Raw genomic sequence first — 20,494 nt, forward strand, 5'->3', positions numbered from 1 at the left:
ACCAAAAAAGGGGGGGCCCCACAACACCCACAAAAAAAAAAAAAAAAAAAAAAAAAAAAAGGAAACTAAGTTAATCTTTTGATCTGGTTATATCCAATGTAAATCGTAAAACATAACAAGTGCTGCTTTAGAAAGCTTTCTTCTACTATTCTGTAAGTAGTTTATAAATTAATAAACGGCTAATGAAAGGACACTTACCAAGAACAGCTTTATCCAGGTTAATGTAAGTGAAAGCCTTTAAATGCAAGGAGGCAAGGTATCCCTAGAAGAGAAGGAAAAATACAAGTGTACTAATATGTATTAACTTAATTATCACAGACAGTAGCTATTATTAGGGATTTCTGTTTAAGTTTGGATTCTATTGAAACTAAATATACAAAGGTAAAAATGATATAATCACATTTAAAAGAGCATGGTTTCTGGAGGACAGCTTAAGCCAATACAAGTTCGAGTGCCCATTCTGGGTATGGATGATATATAGATAATACCTCTAGCCATTCAGTGGCACCAATAGCTCCAAAGTCTCCACCACTCCAGCTGGCAAAGACAATGCTCCTGCTGGGTTTAAACTGACCTAAAAGACAACAAAAAGTTAGTTTTGTCTTGGTAAAGGTTATAGGTAGGTAACTGACTTAAGATGAAATCAGAAACTTCTAATTCAAGACTGCAGATTCAGAAATATTTCTTTTCCTTTTGAGGCCCCAGGTGAAAGAACCAAAAAAAGAAATAGAAATAAAATTTTAAAGTAATATAGCAAAGAACAGGATAGGAGATCATTTGAAAATAAGATCTTAAGTACACAGTAGGGACCAGCTTCCTAGACCTCACTCTTTTACCCTCCATTCTTTGAGTCCCTTATAACTTCCAGACCAAGAGATATTTGAAATCACAGCCAAAGTATCTTCTTTGAAAACAATTTGCCTAGAGGTAAGTCACTTAAAACACTAGATTACTTTAAAAACAACTGTTTGAAATAAAATTAAAACTCACAAATTTAAGTTTAGGAAAAGAGTGAGTTTTCAGAAAAATTACATTAATGACAGCTCCTTTGGGGATTTTATGTGCCACTACCCTCCATCCCTCCCCCTCCCCTGAGTATATACTTTTCTGCATTAATGTACTTTTGTATTAAAGTTAAGCACTGCAACTTATCCTATGACGCAAAGATTCATGAATGTGGTGGGGGTTTGCATGTGGGTGGGTATAAAGGAGTGGCAAGTACTATGGGAGAAAGGCTTGAAAGGAAGCCTTTCTTACATAAACAAATTATATACTATATATTATTATATATTTATAAATCAAATATATAAATACATATTCTACGTTGTATTTATAAATATTTAAGTTATATATTATCATTTTATAACAAAACTATAGAACATTAGTGCAAAGGTATGAGACTGCTTGCTTTCAAATAGATTCCTTAGGGACCGTGTTAGATTTGCTGTATCATTCAGGATATGTCAAACTAAGAATTTAGGGCCCAATATAATGCTTTCCAGCATCTCAAAGAAACTCATGATTCCCAGTACAATGAAGGCACTGCACAGAAAGCTGTTTCAAAGTCAAAGGCAGATACAACAAAAGGCAACCTGCTTTGTACTTAAGAATTCAGGGTCTAACACAAGTGAACCATAAGAGTATAGGCAAAAGTGAGCAAAGCATATTATAACATTTAGAAATACAGTACATAGATGTTCAAGTTCTCAAAATTTGTACTCTACCTTTTAAGACCATATCAGAAAGGATCTGGGCAAGTTTCAATAGGAGACTTGTTCCTACACTGGACTTTGCAGCTCCAGGACCCCAGGCATCCCTCTGGGCCCCTACTATAACATAGCGATCTTAATTAAAAAAAAAAAAAAAAAAAAAAAAAAAATAATACAATCAGCTTTTAAATTGTTTTCTAATATTGAAGTCTAGAGTAAGCACATTAGTAGAAGGGTAAAAATGTAGTATACGTATTAAGGGTAAGAGAGCCTTCCTTCAGATCTGACACAGGACTCTAGGGATTAAAAAATTCACATGACAATACGGATCTCTTTTCCCTTATTCATACTGCTACTCTTTTTTCTACATTACCAATAAGGTTACTCACTGACTACTTATTTGTGCTAGTTGTCTAATAAGCACTGAAGTCCAAGGGCTTTCCTTACCAAATACTATTATTTGATGGCATTCAGATACATTGGCAGACTACAGCCTGCATGCCCATATTGTCCATGGCTATTTTTATGCTACAATGGCAGAGTTGAAGAGTTGCAATGGAGACTGTATGGCCTGCAACATGTTTATTATTTGCCCCCTTAAGAAGAAATTTGCTTACCTCTGGTCTGTTTAATAACTTAAAAGAGATTTTCTAGTCATAATGGTCAGTTTTTGACAAGTTAACTTCCTAGGGCCTTATTACCTCCCACTAAAACTGACACCTGAACAGTTCGCTTTAGGACAGATAAGATTTAGCATTTCAAGAAACCAAGCTAAGTCAGCCTTCCTGCACTCCCTCCCTCTGGCCCCATCCTTAAGAGTAAGGAAAACAAAACAAACAAAAAACCCCCAAGGATCTTTACCTGGTTCTTCAAAGCCCTTAATAACTCCAAAGATGTTAAAAATTCTTATCTCTTTCAGCACATTGTTCACAGTGAGCTTCACATTCTTGTTCTGTGAGGATACCAGCTTACATGAAGAGTCTAATCCCCAAATAGGAGGACAGTCTCCTTCCATATTTCTAGAAGTAGAAAACAGAGATCAGAGTTCTGAGTTATTGTTAACCTCCCCCCAGTTTACAAAGTCAGTCCTTCCTACTGTCCAGTAAAGTTCTAGGTTAAGAGGACATATAAATAGAACATACAAAATTATTCACTAGTGGCCAAACATTTGTGTTTTACTCTGATCTGTAGGCGGTCATTTGAAAATCATGAGTTACTTCCTAATTTAACCAATGTTTTCTAAAAAATGTATTACCTATCCCATCTGATGTGTGCCTTTCTGCCAGAGACATAGCTACAATTTACATTTGAAATAGATTCCAAGATGGACTCGGAAGGAAGTTCTTATACATAAAAGTCCATTAATATATTCTCCTGTTTCCTAACTCTCCACTAACAAGGGTAGTATACATTCTTATTTCAGTTAAGAAAGAATACTCTCATGCTGCTGGTAGTTAGGTTAGATATCTTCCCCTATCTGATTCCTCCTGTGTTATTCAAACACTGACTACTCTAAAAACGGCTTACTTACATAAATATGTCAAAGCATCATTACTCCCCACTACACAAGAAGATAAGGGGCTGGCTTCATAGGTTAGGAAAGACTTGTAGATGGTAGGAAGAATTAACTGATTCTAAGTTTGATTTTAGTCAAAAAGAATCATCCATTACGAAAACCTCTTAATTATTATTAATAATTATGAATAATTATGAATTATTAATAGCCATATAGGATATTTGAAAGTCCTTACATGTAGATGGCTCTTCATTTGATACCAATAACCTTGCTAAGTAGAATATACTTTATAGCTATCCAATTAAGTCAAAGAAACATGATCAGTGGGGTTAAGAGTGACTTGTTCTATGTCACATAGCAAATAAATGCTCACATGAGTTTTGAAACTAGACTGACATCCCATGCCAACACCAGGTGGGAAATATATCCAGATCAAGATAAAAATTAATGACATGTACTCTAATCAGACTGAGTTCTATTTCTAAAGAGGGTACTAATACACTAGGGAGATATCCAGAAGGACTAATCATGACTATAAAGCATCTGGAAACTGTCATGAGAACTGAGGATATTCAATCTATAGACAAGGAAACTTGAATCATTCTGTTGCTTCAAAGGAAAATCCAGAACTAATGAGTGTTCCAGGGAATACGATTTCAGCTCAATACAAATTCTTATAGATCTCCAGTAACTGAACGGGTTGCCATAGGTAACAAAATGCTTTACCACAGGAAGTACTTAAGCAGAAGCTATGCTGGGAATATTACACAAGAAATTCACTGGGTGGATTGAACAAGGACTCCTTGAGTTTATAAATCCAATGTCTATTATTAAGATCACTTTATGGAGGAAAAATTTCATTTTTATCTACACCAAGTTAACAGCTAACCATCCTCAAAATGTCCAAAATGTGGAAAATTATAGCCAATTGTTTTAAGATTTTATCAAATCAACAAATTATTATTATTTCTCTCTAATCATAAAACCTGACCCTGCATTACAGTTTTCAAATAAGAACTTACTGAAATAGCTTTTCTGCACCAGCTCTGGAAATTGTTTGGACAGGTATGTTAGGCAATCCTGATGACTGAGATGGTGGAAACTGAGTGTGATTGAAAGAAGGGAATCCAGGTGTGTAAGGGTCACCTGTTCCCAGATGAGCCTAGTAAAACAAAAGAATAATTAGCTCAGGCATTTATTCAAGAAATCCCTATAAGATTCAAATTCAGTATGGGGCTATAACGTGAGTTTGGTTTAGCACCTTAAAGTTTGAAAGTCTGAGTGGTTCTATAATATGTGACTCTTACTTTTATATGGCATATGTCAAATTCTCAATTCAAGATACGACTGATAAAGTACTTTTAGCAATACGTAATAATTAGGTCTCAAAGTCATGTAATTCATCTTCTCACTTACTGCTAAAACTCTCCAAGGGAAAAAGAGTATTTAAGGATGGCACAGTTCTCTTTCTATTAATGTAGATGGAATCCAGCAACAATTTGGAGAACCCAGTAACTCATTTACTCAAGAAATAAAAACTCACATGTCCAAAAACTGGAAGATCTGCATTAACAATGGGAAATTTAGTCTGGTCCATGTATATCAAGACACCGATTGCATATAAACTTTCAGCATTTGCAGCCTAAAGAAAAACAGGTAAAGCTCAGAAAATTAAGATCTCATCAACCAAAATTAGAAGAATACATACTGAACTTATACTGAAAGACAAAGGGTTACAGCAGACTACACCAGTACTCCCAATGTTTCAAATAGCTTATATGTTTAGAAAAAAAGACTTGCCTTAAAATTTAACTCTTCTTAAAAAAATTTAACTGAAATTTTTAATGAGATAATTGTAGATTCATTTGCAGTTTTAAGAAGTAATAGAGATCCATTGTAAACTTTGCCCAGTTTCTCCCATTAGTCAAACTTTGCAAAACTATAATGTTACAGCCTGAATATTAACATTGATACAATACAATCCACTAATATTATTCAGATTTCCCCAGTTTTACTTGTACTCACTTCTGTGTTTGTGTGTATTAAGTTCTAAACAATCAAAATATTGAACAATTAGTTTTAATACCACAAAGATCCTTCCCATTGCCATTTGATATCCACACCCACTTCCTTTCCACCCTCAACTCCTGGCAACCACTAACCTAACCTCTCCTCCATTTCTAAAATGTTGTCATTTCAAAAATATTATATACTCAAAAAGCTAAACAGAGTTACCATATGACCCAGCAATCCCACTCCTAGGTAGATACACAAGAGAATTAGAAGTATCTATTCACATAAAAACACGTAAATGAATGTTTATTGTAACATTATTAATAAAGCCAGAAAGTGGACACAGCCTGAATGTCCATCAATTGACAAGTAGCCAAGCAAAATGTGGTATATCCGCACAGTAGAATTCTATTCAGCCAAAAAAAGAAATGAAGTACTGATTAATGCTACAACATGGATGAACCTTGAAAACATTATGCTAAGTGAAAAGAAGCCGGTCAAAAGATGCAAAATATTGTATGAGTCCCTTCATATAAAATGTCCAGAAGAGGCAAATCCATAGAAACAGAGAGTAGATTAGTGATTGCCAGGGACTAGGAGCGGGGAATGGGGAGTGACTGCTGCTGGGTATGGGGTTTTTTTAGGGGATGATGAAAATATTCTGGAATTAGATCTTGGTGATTGTTGTACAACCTGTGAATATACTAAAAACTGAACTATACACTTTAAAGGGTGAATTTTATGGTATGTGGATTAAACTCAATTTAAAAAGTAAAAAAGAAACAATTCAATGTGGCTGCACAACAAAGTTTAACTAACTCTTAAGGAGAGTTCAAAAGATAAGAGAAATAATAAAAACCCATCCAAAACAACCACTGTCTTTCCATTCTAAGCCCTGTGTAGGTGACTTTTAATTTTCCTTTTTAGAAAACATAGTTATAACTGAATTTTATGTATATAATATATTCTATATATAACTCAGTTACATAGACACAACTTAAACTTCTTTCACTTAAGCATTTCTGATTATTGCATTTTTATTGAAAGACAACGACTGCAAAATACTCCAAGTGGATATGCCAGTTTTGGAAGTATCCTATAACTTTAGATAACTGGAACTTATTTGATTTGTAGAGTACTTTAATAAATTATATTATCAGGTATGAGAGTGTAAGACAGATGGTTTTCAGAATGTAAGAAAATTAACAATACCATTTAGCTGAAGAATGTTATGATACCAATGTATTTAATAACTCATACTCACCTTTTCAGCAAAAGTAATTTTCCCTGCTCTAACAATCACTAAAGATCCATTCACAGGCATATTTAAATCCTCAAAGTCTTTTTTAGTGCCAAAATTAGCATGGACCAGTTTACCCTAGAATAAAGACATTAGATTCAATGAGCATTATGGTATTAGAATAGCGACAGAGTCTGCCACCAAATATTTTACAGGTCAAACCCAAGAGAGAAAACCAAGAGAGAAAAAAAAGAAGGCCGAGGCCAGGAAAGAATATATGAGAGTTCTAAAGTCAAAACTGGTCAGGGTTAACAGGAGTGAAGTCAAGATTTCTAGTCTCCTATATTCATGCCATTTATTATCTTATGATGCCCTTAATTAACATTGATTATTTACATCAATTAATTTACATTGCTTCAGATATTTGGGGGGAAGAGAAAGGATAATAAGATATCCTTAAGCAAAGAGACATCTATCAATATAAATATGGTAGGCTAGCCAAGGCAGTACCAATTATATAATGTTCCCACACTTGAACTCCAGACAATTGAGGACATAAGAATTAACTAAAAGTTCTGATAATAAATCTGTCCGAAAATTGTTTTATAATAAAATGACTTGCATAGATCAACTTTTAGATGTTTTTATAAGCTGTTATCATAATGCTCCTGAACTCTATCAGAGTTCAGACATACAGCTATAAACTGACATTAACAACCAAATATCTAAATATAGAAAGCTCACAGGGGAACCAAAACTCTCCATGTTCTTTAACAGAACAGTCTACCCGCCTCCAAACCACTGGCTTGTGGGAAAGTGATACAGCACAGGTAAAGCAGGAAGGCAGAGAACAACCCTAAAACTTCATTTGGCTCAGAAGGCAGTTTTTTGATAGACCCCAGCATATAAATATGTGGTTTTTAACTTTAAAAACCTAGATAGATCTATGTAGCTGTTTTTTAATTTCTATAGTAGTTTGGCCATATTTTCCTAAATTTTAAAAGATCAAGCATTAAAGAACCAAACTAAGATTAGACTCCAGCTGAGACAGTTATTTATATCTGTCCCCACATAAGCGGGTACCTGATACATGAATTCATTTAGTAAATACTACCATGTGTCAGGCACTGTCCAAGACTCTGGGACATAGCAGAACATGAAACCAACCCCTAGCCCTTCGTGTAGTTTCCATTCTAGTGTGGAAACAAGTAAATGAAGTCAGGTGCTATAAGTACTAGGAAGAAAAATAAAGCAGGATAAGGAGAAGTGATTAGAGGAAGGACATTTTTGATCAGATAATCAAGGAAGACTTCCCTAGGGAGGTGATGCTGGGAAGAGACGTGCACAGAGTGAGGGAAGAAGCCATGCTAATATTTAAGGGAAGAGTGGGCCAGGCAAAGGGAAAGGCGATTTCTATAAAGGCCGTGAGGTGGGAGCATGCTTGAGTTTGAGAGTTTGAGGAACAGCAGGGAGGTTAGAGTGGCCACAGCAGAGTGAGCAAAGAGGGGAGCAGGAGAATTACTGAGGGCCTTGCTAACCAAGATGAGGACTTGGGATTTTATTTTAACTGTGGCTTAGGAGGGTTGAGAACAAAAAATATCCCAAGGTCAGTTACATTTTGTAAGTAAATTTATACTAAGGACAGTAAAGACAATGAGTTTTTGAGCTATTCAACAGGGAAAAATGTCTCACGCACGGTTTTGCCTTACTCACAGTAACTGTCGTAGCCTTACTATACGCCACATAACCCTCGGGATTCTCCACCTGGTAGGCCATACTGCTGCTGCCGCCCTCACTCACTATGGTCACCGAGTTGCGAGCACTGCTAAAAAAAGATTTAAGTTAAAATGAAGCTAAGGCATTCCTGAGAAACAAATTAAATGGATTTAATACATTTAGCGTTTGACTTGCATTATTTATTTTGAAGGTCTTTGCTATAATTAGCACACCTGAGAATAGCTACTTCTTATAAAATAAGGTTACCATCTTTCAACATACCTGCCTTTGACCTGAATCTTAACAAAATGTTCATCATGCCAGGCTTTGCTGAGTTTGAGTTCACGGAACTGATTTTCAATGTAAAAAGCAAGGCTTTCATCTTTTTGAGATCCAGCCTCACGAGGGACGTAAGAATTTCCATTCAGCATCCTGGAGGAAAAAACGTCACTGTTAAATGAACTAAAGTTTAACCTAAAATATGCATTGAACTCAAGTATCAAGCAAATCGTTTTAAAAGCGTAAGTCAAAAAAATAAATTAACTGTGACCCAAAATCCGGGATTAACCAGATAGAGACAAGCTTAGAAGAAAAAAACTGTGTGCCCATATTTTAGGGAATTTGTGACTTCAAACTTGTTAAAACCTCTTTATCTGATGTATCTGCTTAGGGTAATTTTAGGGGAAATGAGTAGCTTCCAGAAGATCTGCTGTAAGCAAAATGAAAGATAGTATTGCTACTGGTGAACGCAAGATTTACAGCTTCAACTTTCACTCTTTTGAAGCATTCTGAATACCCCGGAAGCAAAACTCCTCTTCGTTCCGCTTTCTTTCCCATGACTCTTTGTAAGTATCCACATCATATTAGTTATATGATCTTTTTTTTGATAGACCTTATCCTCACTTTATCCATAATGCCTAATATACAGTATCCACAGAAGTATTCACCAGATGAAGTAAAAAATGCCAAGATTTCTAATTTAAGACCAAAAGAATTACTGTACCATTGAAATTATAGGGGGCTAACAAAAGGTAAAAGTTGATTTGTTCTTTATACGGAGTTAGGTATGTGTCCAAAGAAGACCTTAAAAATCTAAGGACAGGAACCTTAAGGACACTTCTTAGGGTATAGATTGAGTGAGAACCAGAAGAAATCAAGAAATACTAGAGACATATCAAGCTGGGCAGTCAAGTTAGTCCTGAACTAGAGGATGAAAAAGGCTACCGATGCCCTTATGGATAGTAGCAGGGCTCAGCATGACTTATAAGGGGTTGAGACGGAAAATCGGAGCAGAAGAAAGTCTGACAGCAAGCAACAGGCTACAAAGAACCAGACGACAAAAAGATCAAGAGCCTGTGAATTTTCTTAAAAAAAAGGAGAGTCCCCACAGAAATTGTAACATTTTTTCCTAACAACATAGTTTGAGTTCTTTACTGACTCTTTACGCTCTAACTGAACATGGGAAGTCTCGCCTATTGTATAAAGCTTTTCCTCCAGACTATCACCTTTGTTTTGTTCCACAGCACCTAATAATCAATATTTGTTTAGGCACTGAGGTTGAACTTGTAAAGCAGCTCAAGCTTACTTGATGGCACTGGTGAAGTCTATGGCATCCAGTCTCTTGGACAACATTGATTTGAGGTCTGCCCAAAATATGCGACGTGTTTCGGGGAGCTGCTCTTCTGTTTCAAAAGGTTCTGTCTCCTCTGTGCACGAAGTCTCTCTTCCTGCCGGTCTCTCACAATCGGCTTTTGGTTCTACACGTTTACAATAGCCCAAGTAGCCAATCATAAATCCTGAGGATAAAAAGTTTCAGAGCTGAACTCACAGAATTTCATTTATAATCTATTCCTATAAGAATTGTTAATATTTTCAGCTAACCCTTGAAAATACTGGTTTTAATCAAATTGTAAGCCATTTGAAAGTAATGCATCTCCATTTTGTCTATTTTAAACCAATCTATTATATAATAATTTTATTTGAAACAGTTACCTTTTCAAAGCAAAGGTACCTTTTCTTCCCCAAAGCCGTCCTTGAGTCCTCAGGTCCAGGGTCTGTGCTACAAATATCCTGTGCATATTTCTAGTATAACATTTGCACATTACACTGAAACGATTCATGTGTCTCTCTTCTCCCACCAGGTTAACCTCAAAGGCAGGTACAGAGTCTTAGCCATCATTGTATTCCTAGTGCCTTGCACAATGGCACATAAAAAGGTATGAAATAAATGTTTGCTGAGCTGGATGGACAGAATTCCTAGAGTTGGTGACAAGGAACATTTAAGTTTTGAATGGCCATTCTTACCAATCAAGAAAAAGACGATTACAGCAATAGTCCCATAGCAGATATATCCATTTAACCTTTTTGGTTTTGTGACATTGGTGTGGTTACCCCTCATGTTATTGTCAACATTTTCTTCTTCGTCTACAGCTAGTTTCATCTCCACATGACTGTTATCGCCATCTACTTGCCGAGCCAGACTAAACCGGGTATATGACAATGGTTCTCCACCAAACTGAGATTTAGAAAAGAAAAAAGGACAGAGAGAAAGCATTATGGAGAAGAAAAGGAATAGGGACAGTTAAAGAAAGTTTGGTGAGGTGTTATACATATTATTGGGCCATTACTATGACTTGCTATACATTCTCAAGGAAAAAGAAGTTCCCCCATCAAATCAGCATTCTCCCCCATGCCCAATTCTGTCAATGGCAGATGAGGGCTGGATCACACACTGGCCTTCATCTCATTCAGACTTTTCATTCAGGGTTTCTGTTATGCATGTCTACTGGTATACAATTTGACCAGTGCTTTCTTTACTTCATCTTATCTACTTGATTGTCTCTCTGCCCTGAAACTTCTTACAAGATTTTCCATAATTAGCTCTACTCAAGACTGAATATACCCTTCCTTTGTGAGATCAGTTATGCCTCAAGACCACCACTTCGAATATAAATGAATACCTGATGACAGCTTTGGGTATTATTTCCTGCTTACTGGGTGAAAGCCATCCTTGTATACTTCGTATTCTTGCAAACTGGTGACAGAGAAATCTTTCTTACAGAAAATCTTACCAAGTTAGAGAATGCTGCTCTTGCTTGATCCATCATTGCGAGCTGCCACACAGAAGAGCCTAGTAGTAAAATAGAGAATTAATATAATGAGATACATACCACTGTATCAGACTGGTGAGGACTTTTCATTACCACACTAGATTACTGTGTATCAAATATCCTTTTAAATATATTATCACCTTTCTAGAAACAGTCTTTAACCAAGATATTTAGTTTACATGACAACTAAATTTAGTGTGATCCTTGATTAAATCCAAGAAACAAGAAATTTGAATATAGACTGTATCCTAGATAACAGGATTGTATCAATATTAGATTTAGGAGTGTGATAACGGTATTGCGGTTTTTGGAGGAGAACGCCCTTGTTCTTAGGAGATTAATGCCAAAGAATTTAAGGATGAAGTATTGTGATGTCTGTCACTTAATTCCAAAGAATTCAGTTTAAAAAGTATGTAAGAAATAAAGGAAATGTGGTTAATGATCAGTGCATCTAGGTAATGGATATACATTGTAATATTATTTCAGCTTTTCCTGTAGGTTTGAAATTTTTTTAATTAAAAATGTGAGGAGGGGGCTTCCCTGGTGGCGCAGTGGTTGAGAGTCTGCCTGCCGATGCAGGGGACACGGGTTCGTGCCCCGGTTCGGACGATGCCCGTGTGCCTAGAGCCCGTGCTCCTCAACAAGAGAAGCCACCGCAATGAGAAGCCCACGCACCGCAACGAAGAGCAGCCCCCATTTGCTGCAACTGGAGAAAGCCCATGCACAGCAACAAAGACCCAATGCAGCCAAAAAATAAATAAATAAATTTATTAAAAAAAGAAAAAAATGTGAGGAAAAGTAGTTAGAATGTTATCCATGGTAAGTAGATTTAAGTAATTGAATTTAGTAGTCAAAGAAAGGGACAAATACAAAAGAAAATAGACTAGCACCAGGAAAAAAAAAAAACCTAACAAAAGTAAAATTAAGTCAAGACTGGTTATGCTACACAAATCCGTAACAAATCACCGCCAGTAGAAAAGGAGAGAAAACCTGATCTTTCTGATTAAATGAACAGTTCCTAACAAATGATTTGATAGATCTTCGATGCAAAAAGAATAGGTAAAAGAAAAACAGAGTATGCTATTTTACAGATGAAAAGGCCAGTTATTTGAGACGTTAAGTGACTTGCTCGAGGCTGAAAACTGATATTCTAAAAATGAAGTCCAATGGGTTTCTATAAAACTGGTTTTATAGAAAGCGCGTTCTCATCTCCAGAAATTTAAGAAATTAATTTCAACTTTTTTCAAAGCAAACTACACCTCTGTAACCAAGAGAGAGTCTTAAGTTAAAGCGTAGGTATTAACTGAAATCTAGATTTTCTAATTAATTTGGTTTGAGTCCATCTAGATGCTTGAAAGTGATAGTATGTTGAGATGTATAAAATGGACATTTATTTCATACTATTTTAAAGCTTTTTCTCCACTACAAGTACACTCATAGCACATTTAACACCCACATTGCACAAAGCAAGCTGTGATATATATGCAGATTGTAAAACAAAGAAATTATCAAAACTGGCATTAGAAAAGTCTATCAAAACCTATTAACAAAAAAAAAAATTTTTAGTCCCCAAGCTTTAAAGACCGGAGCCAATAAGCAATAGATCATATTCTTAGAAGCACAATCTCTTGCCCCATGTGGTACAAAAAGTTTATCACTATCACTGCACCAGAACCGTACAGACCCAATCACTAGAGCCAGAACTAGAAGGCCCCACCCTGAACCAACTTTAATCACCCTTTTCTAGGAAAAAACAGCTTGCCAGTTTAATATTCATCTGACCCAGCCATTCCTCAAGGCTTCTAGTTTTAAAGACTAAAGTGACAACATATTTAAATAAATGATCTACATAAAAGATTTAAATAAACAATGAGATTGAGGATTGCAAGTCTGAAAAAACATATTAATAGCACATGCCATGATTTTGTATAATTAAAAGTATATTTTTTACTGAGAAAACAGATACACTATTTCTATTTTCAATCTCCAGACACAAAATTAAGACTATAACATAAAAGAAATCAAATCAGAGGAAAAAAATGTGACCTAGGTAATTTCCATTTTAACTCCATCATTTAACCCCACATCTGTGAAGAACACAATTAATTCTATGATATCCACAAAAGTTATTCCTGAAGTTTTACACATAACAAAATTGAGTTATTCTTTCAAAATAATCTCACACATAGCAAAGCTATTTCAAAGAACGCTTAATGAATTTTCTTTTAACTGAAATAACTCTAATTTACGTGCTCTAAAAGCATGGGAGAGAAACTTTTCACACCAGTTATATAGCAGTCTATAAACAAGTAGTTCTCTTACAAGACTATGTATGAAAGGCAAACAACCATTATTTGGCTTCTTTCAAGATGTCACCACCAGTGCTAACAATCTATTACAAGAGACAAACCAAACATCACCTTGATTTTTATTCATATTAGCATGTTGTATATCTTTGGTGTTTTCAGTGATAACTGGAAAAACTATTCAGTTTCTCACAATAATGAAAATTAAGGTAAGCAAAGCCAGAGCCCCACATGTTTTGAACATGAAATGGAAAGAAGATCTGAAATGTTTTTTAATTGAGCCATGGGATGGAAGACAGGAGGCAAGCAAAGGTACTCGCTAGACTACAGCCCCAAACTTCTTTCAAATTCAAATCATCTTATTCCTACTTTCTTGAAATGTGGCATTTCTATTTAATTTTTTTTAAATACAGTAATTATCTTATGGTCTTAAGCTACTTTGGAATGTCTTAAAACAATAGTTCTGTACAAAATACGTACAGCTAAAGGGCTGTGGGGATCAGGTACCAAAATACACTTTCACCTATATATAAAACATACCCAAAGCTGCTACTCCACTTTACCTGAAATAAAAATAAGACACTTATTTGTTATTATTGACAAGCCCATTTCAATTTAGAAAACAAGCCACAGTTTCAAGTCCTTGGAGATCACATAAAATGAAGTTCCTCTGCCCGCTTTTGAGGCTCTGTTCTAGAGACCTACACTACCTAATTACTTCACCGCCCTCTATCTTCTCCACAATGAGGCAGAATCCAGCCCCTGCCTGTACCCACTAACATTCTTCCTCTGTTCTTAAAGTCCTACTCATTTCTTCCAGGATCTGCTCAAGGGCCATCTCTATGAAGCCTTCTCTGACTGATATCCCTATCCTATAATACTTGATATGCAATTATATCATAATCAACAAAGACTAAAGATATTTTATTTGTTAACAGTACGGGGGCATGCTTAATGTATATGAAGTTCACTATTCATATCATTTGGAAATTATATGAAAGAGAATATGATGAAAACCTTGGATGTGGGATCTTCCCATCCTTGCTACTATTTTGGTTTATCCTGAAATCACTGGGTAAAGCTTGGGTAGTAGGGAAACTTTAAAAAGTAGAAAAACTGTAAAGAGACGGTTGGTCAAGGTCTTTACTAGCTTCAAGAGTTAACTTTCCGGGCCTAAAATGAAAAGGCAGTGGAGGAAATCAAAAAAAAAACAAGCAAAATCTTCATTCCTATTTAGCTTTCTGAAAAAAAGATTGCTCAACTTGAAGGTCAGGACCACCTGAAGTCCCTGCGGTCTATTTGTGTAGTGCTCATCTGCGAGAGCAGACAGAAGGCACACACACAGAAGAGTTCCAAAAGGCCTCAGAGAATCATTTTTAGGAGCTTTCAGTTGTTGTCTGATTCAAGTTTAGCTGGGAGCCTTCTCCATTACAGATAACTACATTATCAGAGGCAAATAAATGCCACCCCTTAGGGCAGAGTTAGCTGAGTTGTTTGCTATCCAACAATCTTCAGCACAGGCTAGGTTCAGAGCCACCACTACAATGTTCTTGTCAGAACATTCCATCAAAGAAAAGTTAAAGGATGCTATGCTGTATATAGACTTTTGGAAAATATTTCATATCAATGACAAGATTTTTTAAATTCTGGATTTTCTTGTGAAGCATATTGAGTTTATTATAATCCAAAATTGAGGAGGGGGAAAAAAACAGCAGGGCAAACAAGTATACTTTAGATAGCCTAACCTTAATTTTCAAAGCAGAAAATCAGGGACCTCCCTGGCAGTCCAGTGGTAAAGACTCCGAGCTTCCACTGCAGGGGATGTGGGTTCGATCCCCGGTCGGGGAAATAAGATACCACCAAAAAAAAAAAAAAAAAAAAAAAAGTAGAAAACCACTTCTGGAAATCACCTTAAATGTCTTTGTTAGTAAGGTCAAACTCCCTAGCTCAGAGACCACAGAATCAGCATCTAGTATTCCAAAGTCCTATCGAAGCCTAGAATAAAGGTATCCAAATATTTGTAACAAGGCAACTATTTCCTACTTCAATCTTCTCCGAAAAAAGCAGCAGCAATTTCCTTGGTATACCCAAAGTCGCCACAAGCAGTAGGCAGAGGGAGGACGTTAACCCGAGGCAAGTCACAACTTACCCACCCTCCCCACTACGAGCTTAGAAAGCTGTCCACCCGAAACTGTGACACAATGGGTCTCTAAGCCCATTTATACCATACGGCACAGCCTTTTTATACCATATCCCTAATTTCCTGAAGGCAAAAGCCGATTCTAGACCGTAGCTTTCACAAAGTATAAGTCTTATTCCTACGGTCTCCCATCTGTTAGTGAGGAGGGCCTAGGAATCCGAATATTCTTAATATCAACACCTGCGGCTTTCAGTCGGCTTCTGCCTTGGGAAAACTGAGAACCCACACACAAGGCCAACGGGCAGCGCTGAAAGATCAGGTTGTACTAGAGTTCAAATATACAGCTTATAGAAACCCCCACCTAAATGCCCAGGACACAGTAATCTAGTCGAGGACAGCGATGAGACCAGGGCCCGGGAGGGCCCCGAGGAATCCAAAGGCTACGAGCTCAAGGTCACCCACGCACCGCGACAGCCATTCCCTGGGAACTCTTCCTAGAGCGGCCACGTGCTCCCCGCACAGCGGCTCTGCGCTGCGGCAGCGTGGCTCACGCCTCGCTCCCGAGCCCTCAGGCTAGGGCTGTCCCACGAGGGCCTGCCTCTTTTAAGGGCAAGCTACTGAGGACAAGGGATCCGGGTGGCCTGAGGAGCCGGAAGAAGAATGGCGGAGCGCAGAGCTACAGTGGGGCACCCCTCATCTCGCCCTCAGGGCCCTAACAGAATCCATTTGCCGGTCGGGGGCCGAGAGGAGGCGGGCACCAAGAGGAAGAGAAAGGTAGGGCAGCCCCTCTGTGCAGCGCGGCTCTACCCTGCTTGCACTTGCAGGCTACTCCGCTCTCCGCCGCAACCCCTTCCCCGCCGCCACGCGGCGCGCAACCCCTCCCGCCCCACCCGGAGGCGCTGCAGCCTTCCCGCGCCCCCGGCGGCTCCCCGAGGCTGCTGGACTGCACGCCGGAGGGCCGCACCCGAGACTGCTCGGAGCAGCCCCGCAGGCTGAAGGGAGAGCAGGAGGGTCAGCGGGATTCTAGCAGCAGCGTGTCACTCACACAGGCGCCTCCCGGGTCCGCCGCTCCACTACCCGTCACCGGCCGATGCTGACTCCCTCTGATGGGTTGGTTGCCTGCAGTCTGCCGTTTATAGTCTCCCGCCCTCTCCAGATCCTCGGAGACCCTTTGCGTCACTTCCTGCCTCACGTACACCTTAGGAGGCGCTCTGGAAACAGACAGCCCGGGGCTAGGGGTGGGCACGCAGCCGGATTGGGGGCCCTTCGCTGGAGCGCGGGACCCGAGGAAGCGAGGTCGGAGGGAAAAGGCGCCAGACTGCAGGTGCCGGAAGGGGTCGAGGGGGTGGCGCACCAGCTTCCTCCTCGCGTCCTCGGCTGGCCGGCTGGCGCGCGGCCGCAGCCGTTCCTCCCGGAGACCTCCGTCTAACCTTGACCGGTCTTCTGGCCCTGCAGTGCAAGGTCAAAGGGTGTTAGCGTTTACTCGTAAATGCTAGATACTTACACTGAAATAACACTTTAAAGTGTATGTCGTTGATGGAATATTAGGTAGTCACTAAAGCCATGTTGTGAATATTTTTGCAGCATCAGAAATACTTAGGATAAGTAAAAAGGAAAAATAAAAGCAAAATGCAACTGTATAGCACAGGGAACTATAGTCAATATCTTGTAATAAACTATAATGGAAAAGAGTCAAAAAAAGAATATAGATATGTACATATATATGTATAACCAATCAGTTTGCTGTGCACCTGAAACTAACACAATATGGTTAATCAACTATAATTTTTTTAAAAAAGCAAAATGCAAATTTGCATTTAGGATGTGTAAAAGCTTTCCGTGAATCCCTAAGGGTGGCACAGAGCTTTGCAGAATGTTTTGATGCATGAGGAAATGGAAGATAAAATAGAAACAAGCGATTTATTAGGGTGATAGAATTGTAGAAGAACTTTCATGTACACTGTCATTGTTATTATAGGATTGTGCAATGCATAATAAATAAATAAAATGGGATTGTTATCACTTTCTAAACTCTTACAAACATTCTCACCCTCTCCCTCCCTTTGGTCGGCAACCTACAGTCCTGTGAGCGAGATTAGACAAGTTTACAAATAGCCAGGAAGCGAGAATACGTCTGGGGCCATAAAAGGGTTACAGATAAAGCGCTTTCCAGGTCAGAGCCCAGAGGGAGGCACAATAACCCTTTGAAATCCAAATCCGTTTCCCGGCCTCGGGCTTCTGCTTTTCCACTTATTACGCGCCGAAATGAGGAAGTACAGAGGGGTGTGTCCGCCGCCCTAAAATCTCTCCCCAAGGAGAAATATTTTAAAATCTTATAAGTAGGAATATCGCTGCACCTTAGTGGCTCTACACAGGAAAAAGTTAAAGCAGGGAATGGGATGGATTCGCTGTGATGGGGCCAACTTGAAATTCTGACAGTAGGTCCTGAGTCCCTTCTCTTTCCCAGACTGGTGGGACCTTAAAAAAAAAAAGGAAAGAAAAGAAAAGAATGTTAATATCCAGGTGAAAATCTTATAACCACGTGGAGAAAATAGGAGACTGGAGGTCAGGATGGAACCTATGAAAATCCAAATTTAAAAGTTTACATTCAGCAAAATGAAACAATAAAGAAGACACTAAAAAGCGTGTCAATTATATGTTTATTTTCATACTTTTATTAGTAATAACGGATACTGTGCAATTACATTCCCTTCACTATCCCTTTCTCCCTGGAAGCTTTGCAGGATCTCCCTCCTCTGCAATTTCAAGTAGATGAAAATAAATTTGTCTTGCTTTGTTGTAGAATCTTTTTTTTAAAAAATTGGGGTATAGTTGTTTTACAATGTTGTGTTAGTTTCTACTCTACAGCAAAGTGAAGTTCCCTGTGCTATACAGCAGGTTCTCATTTTTAATACATATTAGTGTATATATGTCAATCCCAATCTCCCAATTCATCCCACCCCTCTTTTCCCCCTTTGATGTCCATATGTTTGTTCTCTACCTCTATGTCTCTATTTCCGCCTTGCAAACCAGTTCATCTGTACCATTTTTCTAGATTCCACATATATGTGTTAATATATGATATTTGTTTTTCTCGTTCTGACTTACTTCACTCTGTATGACAGTCTCTAGGTCCATCCATGTCTCTACAAATGACCCAATTTCGTTCCTTTTTATGGCTGAGTAATATTCCATTGTATATATATACCACATCTTCTTTATCCATTTGTCTGGCGAGGGGTACTTAGGGTGCTTCCATGACCTGGCTATTGGAAATAGTGCTGCAATGAACATTGGGGTGCATGTGTCTTTTTGAATTATGGTTTTCTCTGGGTATATGCCCAGCAGTGGGATTGCTGGATCATATGGTAATTCTATTTTTAGTTGTTTAAGGACCCTCCATACTGTTCTCCATAGTGGCTGTATCAATTTACATTCCCACCAACAGTACAAGAGGGTTCCCTTTTCTCCACACCCTCTCCAGCATTTATTGTTTGTAGTATCTATACATACTGAGAGGCAATTTTGCTTTGTCTCGTATTCCATACATATGTTCAAAGATTTTATTTTTTAAATCTGATTTTCATTGTTGTTGCTGCCATTATTACATAGCCTTGGCTCCCACTTCTGGAGACCCAGTAACTTGGTTGCTTGCAATGAAATAAATTTTTGGTAACTTTATTTAAACTGTCCAGCATAACTGAAATGGATATTATTCAATTTCCAAATTTCCACAGGCTGTTACACAAGACTTACCTTACAGTGGACCTAAAATTCTTGCGGTTCTTCCAAAAGATACACAAAAATTTTTTTAAATCATGTATGCTAGAATTTTGCATAAAGGAAACTGGAGGTTGGAGAGGAATGTACGATGTGCTTAAATAATAAACAAGCAAGTAAATAAATAAAAGCCCTGGAGATCTGGGAAAAGAGCACAAAACCTGGACTTGAGGAACTGGAGTTTTCAATGTTCTTGAGCCTGGGTTTTATCAGCTCTTAAATGGGAATAAAAACACTTGCCTCACAGATTTTCTGTGGGTTTAAGTGAGATAAGGCAGGTGCAGTCTCCTAAAAACACACAGTAATAGTGGTGAGAGTGGGCAGCCTTGTCTTGTTCCTGATCTTAGTGGAACTGGTTTCAGTTTTTCACCATTGAGGACGATGTTGGCTGTGAGTTTGTCATATATGGCCTTTATGATGTTGAGGAAAGTTCCCTCTATGCCTACTTTCTGCAGGGTTTTGGCATATATATATACAATGGAATATTAGCCATAAAAAGAAACGAAATTGAGTTATCTGTAGTGAGGTGGATGGACCTAGAGTCTGTCATACAGAGTGAAGTAAGTCAGAAAGAGAAAAACAAATACCATATGCTAACACATATATATGGAATCTAAGAAGAAAAAAAAAAGGTCATGAAGAACCTAGGGGTAAGACAGGAATAAAGACACAGACCTACTAGAGAATGGACTTGAAGATATGGGGAGGGGGAAGGGTAAGCTGCGACAAAGTGAGAGAGTGGCATGGACATATATACACTACCAAACGTAAAATAGATAGCTAGTGGGAAGAAGCTGCATAGCACAGGGAGATCAGCTCGGTGCTCTGTGTCCACCTAGAGGGGTGGGATAGGGAGGGTGGGAGGGAGGGAGATGCAAGAGGGAAGAGATATGGGAACATATGTATAACTGATTCACTTTGTTATGAAGCAGAAACTAACACACTATTGTAAAGCAATTATACT

At 38.2% G+C, this 20,494-nt stretch overlaps 1 protein-coding gene and 2 long non-coding RNA genes across 6 annotated transcripts in view; 2 read left to right on the top strand and 1 right to left on the bottom strand.

Moving 5' to 3' along the window:
* LOC112406078 (uncharacterized) overlaps positions 1–10,483 on the top strand; it is a 46,019-nt gene extending 35,536 nt beyond the window's left edge. Inside the window, exons 6-8 of the long non-coding RNA XR_003004486.1 lie at positions 8,865–9,039; positions 9,743–9,888; positions 10,336–10,483. This is a non-coding gene — a long non-coding RNA (uncharacterized LOC112406078). The remainder of the gene's footprint in view (positions 1–8,864; positions 9,040–9,742; positions 9,889–10,335) is intronic.
* The window catches only part of TFRC (transferrin receptor), a 27,805-nt gene extending 9,638 nt beyond the window's left edge, over positions 1–18,167 (bottom strand). The window contains exons 1-14 of one of the 4 annotated variants that reach the window (XM_024754745.1): positions 18,108–18,167; positions 16,796–17,199; positions 11,266–11,324; positions 10,499–10,709; positions 9,780–9,990; positions 8,477–8,626; positions 8,192–8,300; positions 6,503–6,616; positions 4,769–4,867; positions 4,248–4,387; positions 2,571–2,728; positions 1,725–1,844; positions 489–574; positions 199–262 (exon numbers count right to left, since the gene is read on the bottom strand). In XM_024754745.1, coding sequence (XP_024610513.1) covers positions 199–262; positions 489–574; positions 1,725–1,844; positions 2,571–2,728; positions 4,248–4,387; positions 4,769–4,867; positions 6,503–6,616; positions 8,192–8,300; positions 8,477–8,626; positions 9,780–9,990; positions 10,499–10,709; positions 11,266–11,301 — 1,498 coding nt within the window. In that variant the 5' untranslated portion in view covers positions 11,302–11,324; positions 16,796–17,199; positions 18,108–18,167. The other 3 variants (XM_024754743.1, XM_024754744.1, XM_024754742.1) reach the window with 3 other exon arrangements.
* Positions 16,376–20,494, top strand: part of LOC112406079 (uncharacterized) — a 13,950-nt gene continuing 9,831 nt past the window's right edge. Inside the window, exon 1 of the long non-coding RNA XR_003004487.1 lies at positions 16,376–16,524. This is a non-coding gene — a long non-coding RNA (uncharacterized LOC112406079). The remainder of the gene's footprint in view (positions 16,525–20,494) is intronic.

Source organism: Neophocaena asiaeorientalis, unplaced genomic scaffold, assembly GCF_003031525.2.
Source record: "Neophocaena asiaeorientalis asiaeorientalis breed wild unplaced genomic scaffold, Neophocaena_asiaeorientalis_V1.1 scaffold423, whole genome shotgun sequence".
NCBI lineage: Eukaryota > Metazoa > Chordata > Mammalia > Artiodactyla > Phocoenidae > Neophocaena > Neophocaena asiaeorientalis.